This window comes from Pteropus alecto, unplaced genomic scaffold (genome assembly GCF_000325575.1).
Source record: "Pteropus alecto unplaced genomic scaffold, ASM32557v1 scaffold49, whole genome shotgun sequence".
Taxonomy (NCBI): domain Eukaryota; kingdom Metazoa; phylum Chordata; class Mammalia; order Chiroptera; family Pteropodidae; genus Pteropus; species Pteropus alecto.
In genome coordinates this window covers 1,669,456-1,687,187 of record NW_006443131.1, presented here as the reverse complement: position 1 = coordinate 1,687,187, position 17,732 = coordinate 1,669,456, and the positions used below count along the sequence as shown (strand labels likewise).

Below are 17,732 nucleotides of genomic sequence, written 5' to 3'. Positions count from 1 at the left end.
AACGTGTCTGCTGAATCGTGGTCTGGGGACACATCGACATCAGTCACTCCTCACTCGCTTCGAGCGCCTCCCGGAAGCGGGCAGAAGCCAAGGCCCTGAGCCAGCACGACGTGGCGAACACAGCGAAGGCGGACATCGCGCGCGCCCTCGAGCCGCACGCCGACACGGGCTCGCAGAGAGGCCTGGCGCCGAGGAACAAATTAAATTTTCAGACCATAAATCTTGACTGGTCTCCTAACCAAAGACACCTGGATAGAAAGCTAAGAAATAACATGTCGCTTCCTTGGTTAAAACTTTCAGTGTTTTCGAAGCGTTACCAAGACTACGTGACTGGTCCCCAGACTCGTGCTCGGTCACTGTCGCTACGGTGGCCACACTGGCTCTTTTATTTAGCTTCTTGAACTCACCATTCTCCCCCTTACTTATATTCCTCCCACTACCTGAAAGAAACACTCTCATCTCCCCTGGTAACACTGATAAGTTCAAAATGACTGCTCACTCTCCGGTCCTCGTAAAGTCAGAAGACAGATACACAGCATCCTCTCCTTCTTTTCTGGAAGGCACACATACTATCGTCAGTAAAAAGAAAATCAAGAATGCAACGTAAATCTATGAATTATGAAAATCTGTTATACCGTGAGAGATTACACGTATTTAAGTACGTAAACATTACTAACAGTAGAGATTAGAAATAAACACGCACAGAGCTGCGTCTCATGACCTCGCGGATTGTTTCGTGTCACCGTGGAGACTGACTTCACTGACCGGCTCTCCGCAGTGCATCTGCGAACTCCTCTAACTCGACACTTACAACCTCCGCTCCTCGGTCTGCGCACTCTCGTACCTGTTCATTTGGAACCATTCCCTACGGACTAAAGGAGTCCCCGTCCGGCTACCTGCGGTCTATGGCAGTCTGAAAATACTAAATGGAAAATTTCAGAAACGGTCCCTAAGTGCTACATTTCACGGTGTTACGAGCAGCGGAAAGAAGTCCCGTCCCGCCCCGCTCTGTCCCGCATGGTGCGAGAATCACCCCTTTGTCCTGAGTGTCCGCGCCCGACAGCCACCCAGGAGCCGGCGATGTGATCGGGTCAGCTGTCTCCCCGCTGTGGCGCTAGCCGTCAAGTCACTACGGCTCTGCTAAGTAACGACCCCACGGCACAGGAGCAGCGGTGCCAGTGATTCGGAGAAGCCAGAGAGAGGCCGCAAAGCGCTTCCTTTAGGTGAAAAGGTGACAGTTCTCCACTTAACAGGGAGAAAAGCGACCATGTGCTGAGGCTGCTAAGATCTACGGGAGACTGTGGAGGAGCAAAGGGGACTCGTGCGCGTTCTGCTGTCGCACTTCAAACTGGAAAAGCCATGGCCGCGGGGCGGCCAGGGCTTAGTGACGATGGGAGAGGGACCACGTTTGCAGCTGGGCGGCATGCGCCGGGACGGGGTGTGTGGACGGGCCAGTCCTGTCCGGGGTGGCAGGCGTCCGCTGGGCGCTTGGCGCGGACCCCGGGGAAGGGAGGGCCACTGCACGCGTGGCCGGACACGAAGGGGCAGAGAGGGAAGGCCTGCGCCGCTTCGCTGCACACCGTGCCGACTCCCACACCCACGACCGCTCTGCTCTTCCCGATGGGAGTATGCTGTAAGTCAACGTCAACTCCGTCAACTCCCGTTCCTCTCCGAGGCCTACGGGACCGTCTCGTACGTCTGCTGACGAGTGACAGGCGAGCCTCCTCAAATGAGCAGCACGTGCCTGGGGAAGTGCTCTCAGACGAAGACCTCTTCCGGGCGGGGCTACAGTTTGTGCTCTCTGACGGCCGCTGGGAAGACTTATCTGAGGTTGGCTGGGAACCTAGGAAGACAGGAAAAGATAGAAATCATAGGAAAACTCGAGTCTAAAAACCACGGTAAGTCATTCTGTTAGCACCTAACCGCTCCGTGGTGGCCACGGCTGTTCCCGGGAATAACATGACCTTGCAGACAACAGGACAGGAGGAGGCGATAAGCAGAGCACAAACCACACCAGATGCTGCCGATAGAATTTCACGGGTCTCAGACACGTCGTCTGTCCCGTTACGCTGACAGGAAAACGAGTTTAGTGAAGCACGAACAGAATAAACGACTCGGTTTTTCTGCATTAGCGCTACGAGGCATATAACAGATTTTACTGATAAAAATCACTAACAGCATTCGAATCGAATCTGATCCTGATTACTGACTCTGACTGATCGCATAAACTGACAAAACTTCCAGTGCTTAGGGATGGATGAGAAGAGCAGGTCGAGCTGAGCACTCTGCTTAACAGAAGCAGAGACGAAAGTTCAAGAGTTGGACCTAAAACCCACACGTCCTATGTCATCCTCAGAGGTTATTTTCATAGTCTCTGTTTTTCCTCTGCAGCATATTCTAGAAGAAGTGATTAATTTACCCATGGAATAGAATAAACCTCTTTTAAAGCTGTACCCTTAAGGTTCTTTGCTTACATACACGAAAGCCCATGAAGACAAAAAAACTCAACGTCCTTTTAAAAGGTCTCATTCTTTTACCAAAACCCCAAATCGATGCAGCATAATTTAACACTTCTCTTACTCAGAAGTATGTCACTCAGGAAAGATTATTTTCCTGAATAAAATATTCCCGGTTCTGCTACTGGGTTCCTTACGATCTAAGAAGCCAGCTGTTTAGACTACATAATAAATATTCATTTCATGTTTGTCAAAAAACCAGGAGCACTCTGAAATATCCGCTTTTAACTTGAAAAACAGTAGGAACAAAAAGCCTTACGTACAACCGCAGGCACAAAGGTACAAGAAATCAAATACCTGAAGATGAGATTTTTAAGATCTGCCTCAAAATGAGAACTGACTTTGTAATGAAGTGACTAAATTCAGCGAGGGACAATCTGGGCACAGAACTAAACGGAGCTAAGTTTCTAACACCTCCTCCACTGAGGGGCAGTGAACGATGACTCCAGTTTAATGACGTGACACCTGACATCCACTGCTGTTAAGCACCGTTAGCGCTGCTCGGCTGAGCTGCAAGATGAGGCGTCACCATTCCTGATGGAGCAACAAGTCGGGTTCCTGGGAAAATGACGTCATGGCCGGAAATCCTACTTCTGTGATACGGTGACAGCTGACGGCAGATCTCACCAGGAAGCAAGACCGCTTCTCGATGAAAGTTAAAAAGACACAAAGGGATTTCACAGACTGGTTCAGACCAGACTTCCATTAAAGAGCTAAACGCCACGACAAAACACCTAAGAAGTAAAAGCCCAGGCGTCAGTGAAGACATGACTCGAAGTATCGATGCTCGAAAATGCATAGACTGGACAGACAACTATCTCCTACTCAGGCAGACGACCAGGACAGAAGAGCACGGTGGCCAAGCAGCGCGAGACTACGCCGAGCTCCATCACTACTCCCGTGACGAACGGGCGGGAGAGCACTTCCTGTGACGTCCCCCCCAGCCACACACTACTATGTCCTGAGTACGGCAGGTGTACCCGGTACCAGGGGCCGCAGAGGTGGGGGAGCTGTAGAAACCGCACGACAGTCTCCGCCCTCAGGAGCTTACTGAGGGTCTGTATGTCATCGGGCGCCACATTTCAGGTGGCACTTGTGCCATCCACTCTTAAGCTCCGTCTTCGGTCTCTGGGCTATCTGGTAACGTTTCCCAAACTTCCCGGTCATCTTCACGGAAGTCTCGATGAAGGCTGTGACTGTACCTCTGAGCATCAGGATATCCTGAGACTCGCCCTGCCTGGCCTCCCCCGCCTCGGGGGGAAAGAGGGTCCAGGCACTTTCTTCCGAGCTCCTGGTTTGGGTGCCGTCGGGAGCTGCAGAGGAGGCAGTGGGAGGTGGAAGGGGGTCAGATCCCCGGAGATCGTTATTGGCAGCACTGAACGGCAATTCCTGAGAAACTGAAACAATTGAGAAAGAGAGGGCTTAGCTCACTCGGCTTCTGAGCCGTTTCCATTTCCTGAAAGTAATGGAGGCCAGTGGCCTATTCTTAGGATTTAACAGGAGACTGGCATTAAACGTCATTCAAGGAAGGTTCTCGTTTTTCATTTTTAAAAGCGTTTGAATTCCCTGTTCATACAGAGCAAAGCTGTTCTTGATCATTCTCCACATTTAAGGGGAGTAAAGCTGTACCCGAGACACAGGTCTCTAGGGCTTGGTAATCACGAGATTTAGACCCTGAGTTCACATAAAACATTGCGTAAGCAGGAAGAGGATGAGGACACCTGAAAAAATATTACCTAAGGACGTAAAGCAACCCGGGTTAGGACTGCAGAATGCTGATCTAGACCAACGCACAGAGGCGCCTGTGAAAGATGCTCGAAGGCATGCTCCACCGGCCTCGGCACGCGACATCCGCACACGCTGTCGCCAGCGCCGCCAGGAGCGGGCTGCTTTACAAGCACCGTCATGCGGCTGGGGAAGAGCAACACGATGCCCACAGGGAACCAGCACGTCCATCTCAAGACGCCAACAGATCTATGTTTTGAACCCTAAAACAGAACGCAAAGCAGAGTCGGGTGTAGCACAGCGCCAAGTCCGTGGGCTCTGGAGCGAGGCATGGCGACTCTGGCTCCTGGCTCTGCTGTAAACTGTAAGATCTAGGCGAGTAAACATACCTGAACGCTGGTTTAAGACTCACACCAACTCGCATGGTTGTTGTGAGTTCCAAAATGAGATAATGTAAAAAAGTCCGAGCGTTTTTATAAATGTTATACTGTTCTACGTAAATTGACTCCTTAGGTTTATCACAGAATTTTTATGCCCCAAATATTTAAAAGTCACTGATGTAGGCAGGCAACCATTCGATATTAAAATAAAATTTAAAGAAGAGCAGGGACTTATGCCCGCCTAGAAGTGGAACGAATCTAGAGTATCTTAAATATTTAATATTTAAGAATTTATCTTAAATGTTAAGAAGTTGTAGGGTGACAGGTACCCCCCGCTGGTAGGCCACGAGGCTGGGAAAAGCTCCCCTGAAGTGAATCTTCGAATTCACGGACTCTTCAGCGCTGCTTCTCCAGGCTGGGAGTATGTTCTAGGTGGCATCGACCAAGCCGGATGTGCCAGACGGCGATGCAGAAGCGGAAGGCGTCTGGCCTCTCCACTGGCTTGTGCCAGGGGACAAAGCCGTTCGGCTCCTCTGCTCGGCTCCTTGGTTCTTCCAAATCACGGCTGACTCCAGAGGGGAGTTACTGCTCTGCTGCCGTCTCCACGATGTGACGAATGCTCCTTCACGTCTCATCGGTGGTCACTGCAGACGTGCCTGGAGGGACACGTGAAGACTCCACCGCTCACGGGACAAGAAGGGGGTATGTATTCCAGGTTAAGAAAGTCAGATACTTCCTCAAAGAACACGCGCGGAGAACACGCACCGTTTCAGATATCAGAGTTCCCATCGCTTCTCTTTCCATGTAGTGTACGGCTGAATAATTAAGTACTTCAGAAGGAAACAGAAAATATAAACGGGAATTCCTCGATTCACAAATCTACGGGGTGGAAACGTCATCAGTCAGACGATGCTTCAGAAGTGTTTATTTCCTAGCAGGCGCTTCTTAAAGCTGGGGGCGGTCACCGCCTCCAACGAGCACGGCCAAGTTGCCGAGAGCCTGAGCGCCAGTCTCCAGTGCAAACCACTCAAAAAAAAGGAAAAGACGAAAGCCCCGGTGGACGAAAGTGGTGGCGAGAAGCACGTGCCGGTCTCCCAAAGACCTCGAATTAGAAAGATCGGAGCTTTTAAAAATGTTTCGTGTAGCTCCCTGTCAAACAGCCACTCCGAGCCTGCCAAGTTTATTCTACACACGTGAGTGAAGGGAGCAGCAATTCTGGATTAACCACGGAAGTGGTACCTAAACAGAGCTGGAAGTCGACATAAATGTGAGTTGAGATACAAGTGCATTTTTTCTTTGGTTAGAAAAACAGAGGCCGTCATGTAAAAAACGGGGCAGATTACGAGTAAGGAGAGAAACTGAAAAGAGAGAGTATCGTAGACTGGGATAACGAAGAGGAGATTAAGAATTAAAAATGAACTTGGGGATGCGAGGGAGCCTGGATGCTGTCTGGAGTGTAGAATCTCTGGGCTGTACCTGGTCATTACTCTATGAGCTTTTAAAGATACAGGCGAGTTTTGGGGAAACACCTGTGTCAAATTAGATGAAACAGGGGAAAGATGGTATCTTTAGAGCGAAACCATAAGATGAAATCATGAATAAGAACGCCAGGAAGTTGAGAAAACAAAAAAAGAACACGACTGGAATTTAAAGGGGTAAGAACCCAGAAACCTTTACGTCATACACAAAACGAGTGGACACCGGGAAGATGTTCTGAAGTTGATTCGTCACAAGGGAGCTTGACTGATGTCTGCACAGGCGGAACGGGAACGAAGCTAAGGTAAAAAAGGATACTACTGCGTGTCCAGATGCCCGGTGTCTGCACCAGCATCGACAGAGAAAATCCCACAGATGAGAGTGTCCGGGGGGAGGTGGGGGAAAGAGGGGGGACATCACAAAGACGACATGGGAACAGAGACTCCCCCTAACTTCACTGAAGCCCTGAGCAGCCCAGACTAAGAAACGGGGAATTTCCGACTGTAAATTAGCAAAAGAACACGGTGAGTGCACAGTTGTTGGATTAAATGTGTATTTCTTCAGGCTAAAGCCACTATTAAAAGTTTCATAACGTAGCATGAATTCTGGTCACACCGTGCTGGGAGTTCAGTGCTGAAGACCTAGGCCCACCAGGGAAATGGTGTGAACGAGCAGGCTGTTGAGGGTCCTCACGCTAGAAATACCTTTGGGTGAACGAAGGTAAAACAACGTATGCCGGATCTGGAAGGGTACTGTACCACGGTCCATTCGGAGATGGCATCAAAACAAATCATTTACAACCAATTTCTAACATTTAAATCACTCCTTCCCACAAAAACTAAAGCAAGCTGCACAACTGAATACCAAACTATCTGGAAACCTCTGGTCGAGATTTCCTGGTTCAAGCTGTGGGTCCTGCGCGGGGGTCCGGGGCTCACAGGAGCCGCGGGGCTTCTGCCCAGCGAGCTGACTGCTGGTGTAAGGAGCTGGGTCCACGGTAAAAACGGCCGCTTCTAACTGGGGGAAACACACTTCCCAAAGGCAACACAGTCCTTCTGACTCACCAGCTAAAGGCGCTGACTCAGAGCCTCCTCTGGCCATTTTTAAGCTGCAAAGTCTGTTTTCCTCCCTCCCTCTTAATTGGGCGATTGCTCATAATGCCCAAATCAGATCACTCACTGAAATGGCATTCTTCTGGAAATTCCCAAAACTGTACTAACCACTACAATCAAGTTTCCGATTTCATCTCCACACGTTCACACATCACTCATGGGCAGAGCTTGTGTGCCATACTAGAGAAACTGCAAGAAATCGAAATCTGATCGATGCTGACGGTCTTCAGTTAAAAAGAAAACGAAACTCAGAACGCTTTGGCTCGACCGGTATGCTCCTACAGCGAATACTTCTTCCAAACAAAATCTACCCCTAATTTATTCTTGGGGGACAAAAGAGGTATTATCAATACCTACGATAATGTCCCACCGTCTGCTTATTCTGTAATTTGTAACCTGTAAATGTAAAAATACTCTGTACTACTGCTTCGCCCCATCTTTGAAATCGGTTCGCAGGTCCTGGCATACGCCGCCAGCCGTGAGTCGAAAATGCCAAAACGCAGGCACGAGACATGACACTAGAAGTCAGAAACTCCTTCTCACTAGGCCGACGTCACGTCCACCTAACACAGAGACCTAATGAAACAGAAGTAGTTATTAGGGTTGGGTGAAACCAGAGGAACCGGGCCTCACTTAAAAACGTGCAATTTCGCTACAATTTCATCTGCGCCAGGCTGGTTTCAGACCGCTGGTGTATGACAGCTAATGCAGAAGAGTATCCCGCTGTACTTAGCTGTCGTGTCTCCTTAATCTTTGATCTGTGGCAGATTCTCAGTCTTTCCTGCTTTTTCAGGCCCTTGCTACTTTGGAGGTGTGCCAGTCAGGTATTTTGTACAATGTCCCTTTTTTTTTTTTAAATGTTTCCTTATGGTTAGACTGGGGTTATGAGCTTTTGGAAAGAACATCACAGGATATCACAGGACTGAACTGCTATACCTGAGGGTACACGTTGCCTTTATGACTTCTCATTGGTGACGGTGACCTTGTACTTGGTTACGGTGCTGTGTGTGAGGCCTCTTTATTGGAGTTACATTTTCCCCTTTCCATCCTCTGTTCTTTGGAATTCGGTCACTAGATCCAGCCCATAATAAACAAGAGGAGAATCAAGCTCCACCTCCTCGAAGGGAATAGCCTACGTACACTGTCAAGAAGATGCATCCCTTTCGTCTGTCAATCCATCTATCTATCTATCTATCTATCTATCTACCTATCTATTTATTTATTTTGGCATGGACTCACGGATGTTCACCTTATTCTTTTGTTTACAATCCAATACTGTCATTTATTTTGTTGCTTAAACTTCCCAGCTTTGGCCACGGAGAGCTGTTGTAGGCTAGCAATGTCACGAAGGCAATCGACAATTCGGTAATACATCGTACAGTAAGTAGATTTTAGACATTTCAACAAGATACCAATTAACGTGTAATAAATCTATCTTTTCAAGTTATAGATGGAAAAAATATCAAGTGAGTGAAGACTGAGAAGTTCAATTTAAAATAACATGAAGTTTAATTATGCTCATTTTATACTCAAGAAAAACTATGTGACGCTGAAATAATTGGACTGAGAAGATGCAATTATTTTCTCGACGTTATAAGGGTAAAAATAATAAACCAGTCAGAAGTGCTACAAGCTTCAAGCTGTAGGAATTTTAACTGCCTTCATTCCTCTCATCCCTGAACCCCCGAAATCTAACATGTGCTACTACACGGACGGCTCTTGGGTCACAAGAGACAATCTGCCAAAGCAGCGTCTACTTCCAGCCCCACCCCCGCCCCCGGCTCTCTGCACACGTGACGCCCCTGACTGCAGGCGCCCTCAGGAAACCGGGCGTCCGCCCTCAGTGTTACCCACCATGCCTTCTCAAGGCCGCGACAACCGCGCCTGGAACGTTTGTGCTCAGGTTTGATTTCTCCCTTGCGCTACCGATCCGTCTCTCTCTGAACAGCGTAAAACCCAAACCCATTTTCTACGTGCGACCTTCCCCTTCTGCTTCCACTTAATCACGTCACTGTGCCGCCAACTGCCCGAGAGAGGGTACCGTGAAGACGTTCTAAAATCTCCTTCCCTTACCTCTCTTGAAATCTACTTCTTCTGCATACATCTCTCTAGTGCCACCTTAGTTAAAGCCCCCATATTATTTTGCTGGGATGATTTCCAAACTGGTGCCTCATCTTTCTCTAATCCACAGAGTGATCAACACAAGCTCGGCAAACCATTCCTCTGCTTTAAACCCTTAACCTCCCATTGCCTCCTGGGTAAACTCCAAGTCCTTGGTATCTTAGAGAAACAAGAGGCTTCACGACCTGCTGCCGCCCGTCTTCCCAGCCTCATCTCCTGGGCCTCATACCAGGCGGGCTTCCAGCCCCCTCAGCGCGGCATCGGACCCAGAGAAGCTGACTCCCCTGTGAGAAAGTCTTCAACCCTCTATTCCTTGCACACTGAAATCAAAACATCTTCCTAGCTCCTTTCAAGCGAGTCCCTCTCTGCTGCGCTCACCAAAACGCACTGCAAATATCAAGATTTTAGCAACTCTCGATAATTATTCGTATACATGTCTATGTTCTCTGCTCAACTGTAAATTCCTGAAGGGCAGAAATTGTCTTATTCGTGTTTGTATTTCTTGTACCTGGCAAACGACGGACACAAAATAATCGCCAAAGGGACAGCTAGCATCGTAAGAGTCAAGATAAAAAAATCAAAGTCTTTCCTAAACAAGTTCTGACTTTCGAAGTGATCCAATAGAAGGCACTCTATGCCTTATTGAGCACTCTACTTATTTTCTTTAACTGAAAATCTTTTCTTTTTTTCAACTGGTTTTAAAAGGCTAAATATACCAGTTTTCATGTGCACCCGAAAAAAGTTCCTGTAAGAAAATTGAGTCACGTTACTACTCACTCATCAAGAGTAACTGTCAAGGTGGAGAGATTCAGACCAGTTAACAAGAGAGTTCAAACCTGCGATGCGATAAAGAACAACTGTCCTAGTTAAAAAAAAAATTGGAAGTGTATCTTTTCTTTGTCTCTGATGCCTGGCACAGAGCTTCGAAAACCCTTGGAATTTCCTGAGAGCAATGTCCTTGTTATGCCAAAGAGGTGACTTAAGGTGGACCCCAGAGACAGCTTCAGGATGGGGCTGGTCCCGAGAAAGAGCACTCGCACCATCGGCGGGCTGGGCCTTGGGCCTGCCCTACCTGCGGCGGATGGCGGGGAGCAAGGGCAAGCACCCGAGCCACCGCGCCCGTGTGGCGACGCTGGCCCGACCTGCGCAGAGCCCCGCTGGGCTTCCTGGGTGGAGCGCACAGCGATGTGCTGGGGGGCAACACACCCCGATGCCGCAGAGGGCACGGGAGCTCTGTCCCATCCCGCCCAGACAATGCCCTCGGCGTCCTTTTATGATAAGGCTGCGATCAGAAGTAAGCGGTTTCGGTAAGTTTTCTGACTAGTTCTCCCAAATTATCAAACCAGAGAGAGAGTGGGAAGCCTCAGATTAGTAGCCAGCTGGGCAGAAGTGTGGGCGAGCTGGGACAATGACAGCTGCAGGTGGCATCTTAAGTGGAGGCAGTCATCAGAGGACTTTGCCCTTAAGTGGTCGGGTCTTCCCTGACTCCTGGTGGTTAGCATCAGAACCGAACTGTAGGATATCCAGTCCGTGACAGAACCGGCGTCAAGACAGTGACTTCGCAGGTCTCAATGTTTTCGGACGTTATTTTTTTAGAGAGGGGAAAAGGGCAAGTTCTCGTCAAGGCAGAACGAGCACCTCGTCAGACTCCGCTGCTGTCTCATTTGCTGAGGGCCCTGAAATCGAGCTCGCTTCGTCCTCACCCAAATCCTTTAACTGGCCCCTCGGGTGACTTTAATAACCATGCAGGTGACACAGCCGACCTGTCATCTCACCTCCCCTCCACCTCAATTTCCCCACCTGTTGTGAGCGCCTTCTTACAACTCCTAAATTAGGGACCGCAAACTAAAGTGTCCCTTGGAGCCAGATGCACATTCACTACTGAGCCGAACTGGGCCCTACATGACACCCAACAGGAGCCTGTGAGGGCCGAGGCAACCTGAAGGGTGCCTGTCCCAACTAAAGTCGGAGGGGCGGGGCGTGGGCGTTACTGAGACCCAGTCACCAATGTCACCCAGAACACGTGCGCTGTTGTCAGATGTTCTGATTTTTTTAAAAGAGAAGCACAATTCTGAAGTCTTATGTGAAATCTCCAGATTTAAAAATTGGAGTAATTAATTTCTTAAAAACTGTATAGATCATCACAAAAGGTCACGTATCAGCCAGAAGCTGGTTGTTTGCAACCACTGCCTTAAAAGCTGCAGCTCCTCAGAGCTGTCCAAGGCCCTCCTTCCTCGCTCTGCGTCCTCTCTCTGTAGGGACAACATCACTCGTGGTAACCGAGTGACAGGTGATTCATAACCGACGGTCTGTTTTTCACAGGGTTTCTGGAGAGTGCTCGTGTACCACTGATGAACAGGGGAGCGGGATGACGGGGCAGCTGTGTCACTCACACGTGGTTTCTCAGAGCACACTCTCGTGTCACTCACGCGTGGTTTCTCAGAGCACACCCGCGTCTCGCAGCTCCCAGAAGGCAGCTGGATGAGACGCGCTGACACGCGAAAACTCAGTGCGATGCCCCTATCTCCAGCTCCCACATCTCCACCGAGCTCCGGGAGCAGCTGTGCAGCTGCCCGCTCGACACCGCCACCTGAGTGTTCGAAAGGCACCCCAAAGCTTACGTATGCTAAAAAGCAAACCTGCACGCTCCCCAAATCTGCTCTTCCCGTCTTCTCTGTATCTGGGGACAGACAGCACCACAATCTCTCAGACGTGCAGACACGAGTCTGCCACTATCTCCGTCTAAGTAACATCATCTCGTGCCGACTGCTGTAACTGCCTAACCGGTCTCCTGTGACTATTTCTGTCCTCCGCAATTCAACGTTCACACGTGAGCCAGAACGATCTTTTAAAAATGCAAATCTCAAATCAATACTCCTGTGTCTTTTGCTCTTAGTATAAAACCTGAAATCTTGCACGTGCGCTTCGGCGTCTTTCTTTCGTCCGGCTCGCCCAGCACCCGCCTTCCCAGCCCTCTTCCGCCCTAAGGATGCACGCTCTCCCGGTCTGTTAACTATCTCAGGTCCCTCTCTGGCCGGGATCTGCAAACGCGCTCGTCACTTCATCCTCAGCTTGGGAAGCTAGTGGCTTCTTACCTTTCAAGTTCCAATTTTTTATCCTAAAGCCATAACTAGTAACTCTCATCTAAACAGGATGAGAGTCAGGCAGCCCCTCCCCTCCCCTCAATTACCCACCCTAACACTCTCACACGAACTCGGTGGCATTTTTCTCCATTACACAATTATTTACGTGCTCACCACTCTGCTGTTTATCTTTCTTCACTAAGCTGAAAGTTAACGGGGCCAAATACCAGATCTGTACCCTCCACTACGTGCCAGCACCTGGAACGGCGCTAGATGCTACGGCCGAGCGGGTTCTGTGCACCCAACCGCCTGCTGCTCCCCCTGTGGGCAGCAGCCGAAGGTCCGTTTCCAGGGAAGCCTGGCTGAGTTAGGTCCTCAGTCAGGTTCTCATAAAACCTGGCTTTTCTCCCTTTTAAAATATATCCTTATTAACAATTTTAATGACATCTAATGTGTGATTCTGTTCTTTATTCCCCACCTCTTCCACTATAAGTTCCATGAGGCTCCACAGAGTAGAACGCCTGGCAGATAGTTGATATTCAAAAACTGGCATTGAGTAAATTATCTGTTACCAGTTTGCTGAGACGATCACTAGACTTATTATGGTGATCGTTTACTTTGTAAGGTATATAAATGTTGACTCACTATGTTTACACCCGAAACTAATGCTGTATTGTCAACTATAATTAGAAATAAATTTAAAAAATAAAATCTAAAAAAAGTAGTGAGGGAATTAATATCCTATTTTCTCCAAGAGTATTACAATTACTAATTATAATTCACTAATATAATTATAAATAGACCGCCTCTCCATCATTAAAGAAATTTTAAAGATGTCAAAAAATTTTTTGTTGAATGAACGTAATTAAAGTTTAGGATTTCCCCCTTCTTTATTACATTGTCAAAAACTAAAAAATGCTCAGCTTCTCCACCAAGGTGGCTTTTATTTTTCAAAAGTTCATAAATAATGAAAATCAGGAACAAAAACTCTTATCTTTGAGGGGCTTCTCATTTCCTCCAATGTATTGTTTTTAATCTTTTGGGAGAATAATGCCAATTAACATCTGCCTGATTACTTTGTGCAAATCACTTTAACACTGTAATCTCATTTGCTTCTAATAACCCTACTAATCCCATTTTATAGGAAGGGATATTGAGGCTTAAAGAGTTTACTTGGAGATCGGATGAAATGTATGGACTTTCTCCTGAAAAAATACACACACGCACACAGACACAAAATTAACTTACAGCATCAGAGGTTTTACGGACTTCCTAGAGTTAATTCGCAAACCCTTAGGGTTGAGATCTTTCAGAAAAAACTCCTGACTTAGAGACGGCTTCTGAGTGGATGGGCAATGCTTCCTCTTTCTTGATTGTTTTCTATCCTCTTTTCGATTCTTAAAAGACACTTTCTAGACGTTACGAATGCACTATCTAGATTTGCTTCGAGTCATCTCATATCCAATTGAAGCGGCATTCGTAAAGATGCTTAAAGGTACTCTGTAAAATAAAGTCCCTCTGAATTTTCGGTTAAATTTTACGAAGTCAGTAATTTGAATGCTTAGATTTTTATTAGGAAACATACGGAATAACATTTTCCTGTAACACAGAAGCATTTCTAATTATTAGGTTAGTAATAATTATTAGATTAGTATATACTAAAAACCCCAACAGCTACTAACGGATATCAATGAGCCATTTCTTACTAAAGAAACACTTTGCATAAGAAAGAGAAAGCATTTTCCCCGATTTCCGAAACATGTTACTTCTTTTTTTTTTTAATCTCTTCTCAAAATTCAAAATTAATGCCAAGACCTGCCTTATCTCGCTTCGTACATCTATCGAAATTGAAAACTCTGAAGACATTTCAAAACGTACTTCTGAAAACAAAGAGCAGGAGACCTGTGAAAGTTCGCGGACATGCAACCGGTGGGCAAAGAAACCTATTTCTCCGACACGAATGACGGGCAACACGACGACCCTCTTACCTGCCGAGGTGGGTACCGCCCTCTCGCTGGAAGGCAGGGGCTCCTTCCTGTGAGGCCGACTTAGGGAAGTGTCCTGTGCAGAAAACAGTCCAGGGCTGTCGGATACCTTCTTCCGGCCACTGGAGCTGGGGTTCGAGACTCTGCAGCTGCCTATTGCACTTGTGAAAAGGTTTGTGTGCTCGTCGCTGCTGGCCAGATCAGAGCTGGGTGTGAACCCTCCAAGGGACAGACTCGGAGAACTTTCCGAGCAGTCGATCTGCAGCGGCGTCTGCAACCCCAAGGCCAGCGGACTGGGCTCCGCTGGCTCCCGGTGGACCCACGGCTCCTCTCTGTTCATCAAGCTCTTCGAAGGCGAGAGGTGGGGGCAGGCCATGTGACACCGGTGCTTCTCCTTATGTTTATACCTTTCTCCCACAGCGTCCTTGCCGAAGCGGTAGCGCTTCAGAGACTCCAGGACGGACCTGGAGGAGCCGGCGTCCACGGCCACCTGCGGCTGCTCCGAGGACCGGTGTTCTCTGTGCTTGTGGCGGTGCCTGTGCTTGTGCTCCACCATCCAGCCGTAGGCCACCTCGGGGGGCACGCTCGGGTAGGTGCTCATGGAGAGAAGGGGGGTCCGGCTGGTTGTGAGAAAGGCCTCCTGTCGAAGCAGCTTATGCTTTTTCTTGTGGTATTTGGCGGGATTGAGCAGGAGGTGGCCGGCATGCATGTAGGAAGGAGGCGGGAGGGGAGCGGTGAACGACGGGGACGGGGGCGGCGGGTAGAGGGTGGGCGGGTACCGGCCGTAGTAGCCCAGCCCGATGGGGGCGGCCGTGAGCGGGGAGGGCGAGTAAGGCATGCCGTAGGACGGGTAGAACCCGGTGCCGGAGAGCGGGAAGCTCAGGCTGTGCATGAAGGGCATCTCGGCCATCGCCTCCCTCATCTTAGGGGGCCTCCCCCTCTTCTTCTTTAAGTCAGGTTTTCGAATGTAGTGCAGAGGGTCTAAGGGGAAAGATGGGTGCGTATAGAAACTATTAAAGTTGATTCGAAAAATGGTGGGCAGGAGGTCTCGGGGGATGAAGTGGTGGCTTCTGTGGGTGATTCGAATTTCACTTAGACGACTTATTAATTCCTCCAGGTCTGCGATAAAGTCTGGATCCTGTCTGTTGCGGAGCTGGGGGTATTTCTTTTTCCGTCTCCGTTTCTGCCTCTTCAACTTGTCGTAGCTGAGGTAATCGGGGTTCCTGCGCTTGCATTTGTGTTTGTGTTTTTCTTTAAGACTGCTCAGGACCGTCGAGGTTTCGGGGGGAATCAGAGCAACGTGCTCGAAGGAATGCCTCCTCTTTTTCTGCCCGCAGAATTTCTCCGCCCTGTCTGAAGTGCTGTTGTTATCTGTCCCGATCCCGCTGTCACTGGGAATGGTCTCGTCGCTGTGGGACTCGCTGATGGGAGAAGGGGTCGCCTCTTTCAGAGATGTGAGCTCACTCAAGTGCGAAGGAGAATTCGGCAGCAGAGTGGGAGGGGACAGGCGCCTCCTGCCCTTGGAGGCCTTCTTCATTGCAAGAGTCTGAATCATACTGCCCGGCCTGGAGTGTAGATGCAAGTATGGCACTGAGCTGGGTTCGACGAAGCCCGCGTCACTGCTTACGGGGCTCTGGCCGCCGCTGGTCCCAGAAGACTGAGAGCAAATGGGAGACGGAAGAATCTCAGGACTACTGGCAGACGAAGGCAGCAAAGGGGGGAGGATCTGTCCCAGCGCGGACCCGGCCGCCTGCTGAGCCGTCTGCTCGAGGACAGCGAGGCTGGCAGGGCTACCAGAAAGGAGGCCATTTAAGACGGTTTTTGGTTTGCGGCCCCTCCTCTTTCCTATGTAAATGGTTCCTTTCTTGCTGACGTTTATCTGTTGGCCCAGCTTCGAGCCGAACGTGGCGGCAAGGCTCGACACCGTGTTGTGGAGTTTGGATTGCACTTTCCCTTTATTACTTGGTTCTACGGAGCTTGAAAGAATCTGATTCAGCAGCTTCTTTCTCTTTAAAGTCTTCATTTTATTTATTTTGCGGATAATCGTTTTCATCAATTGTCCATTGTTTCTCTTCGTAATTTTTTTATCTGGTTCCATCTCGAGATCACTCATGCTACAGACAGCTGGCCTGTGCCTGTCATCTAGATCATCGGGATCCTGAAGCTGGTCCTCGCTCTCAAAGAAATCACTGCTACTTCTCTGGTTGTCACTTTCGGACTCTAGCTTGCTCGGACTTTCGGTGGCGACAAATGGAGCCACCGACAGGACGGGTGGCTTCATCTTGACTGGTGACCTCATTTGCCTCTTAGGTCTGCCTCTCTTTTTCGGAAAAGGAGACACAGACAGACTTTGTTTGAAGGAAGGAATTTCAATTTCCGGCTGTAGAATCGGGGGTTCTTGCTCTTCCTTAGACTGCAGAGAAAACACTTTGGACGCAGGGATCTTCAAAGTCCGCTTAGGTGGGCCCTCCAGCTGCGGCATCTCCTTAGACTTCGGTCTCCCTCTTTTGGGCTTATAAATATCAGACAAAAGGTCACTCGAGACACACATACTGGAGGACAGTTTGTGCGTGGCGAAGGACTTACGCGATGCTTTCTCGCCGTCAGCCAAGAGAGCAAGGGACGGCGCCGTGGACGTGCTCAGCTTCGGCAGCCGGCGCTTGAGGAAGGCGTGATCCACGAATGACGGCGGGCCGATGCTCTTCAGGAACTTGGCAGGCTCGGAGCTCCCGCCCGACAGGGAGCCGCACGCGACATTTTTAAAAAGCTCCGATCTTTCTAATTCGAGGTCTTTGGGAGACCGGCACGTGCTTCTCGCCACCACTTTGGTCCACCGGGGCTTTCGTCCTTTCCTTTTTTTTAGTGGCTTGGACTGCAGACTGGCGCTCAGGCTCTCGGCAACTTGGCAGTGCTTGTCGGAGGCGGTGACCGCCCCCAGCTTGAGGAAGGGCTTGCTACTAAATAAGCTGGTGAAGTTGACGACCGAAGGGGTGACTGCGTGAATACTGGATTCGGAACCCAAGCCTGGCTTTTTTCCCAGAGAAGAGCTTATGCGTGGGATGTCTAGGTGCGTCGCCTTCGACTCACTTAGCTCTTTATCGAGCCCTTTACATTCGACATTCATGCCGTGACCCACAGACCTGTGGCCGAGGGTCAAGTGGGGACTTTCGGAAGGAAACGGGGTCTTTCCGCCAGATTCCGACATTTCTTCCATCAGTTCTGTGGGCGGACTCAGAAGCAACGGGTTCGGAGCCAACTGCGAAGCAGCTTCGGGCGGACTCCTGGCCACGGGGTTCACGGCCACGGCGGGCGACGGCGGCGGGAGGGCGCCGTC

General features: G+C 49.4%; 1 protein-coding gene across 1 annotated transcript in view; it reads right to left on the bottom strand.

The window, feature by feature from the left end:
* The window catches only part of ASH1L (ASH1 like histone lysine methyltransferase), a 93,745-nt gene that overhangs the window by 50,701 nt on the left and 25,312 nt on the right, over nt 1-17,732 (bottom strand). Inside the window, 2 exon segments of the mRNA XM_025040823.1 lie at nt 1,697-1,843; nt 14,402-17,732. The exon segment at nt 14,402-17,732 is cut by the window's right edge and continues 17 nt beyond it. Coding sequence (XP_024896591.1) covers nt 1,697-1,843; nt 14,402-17,732 — 3,478 coding nt within the window.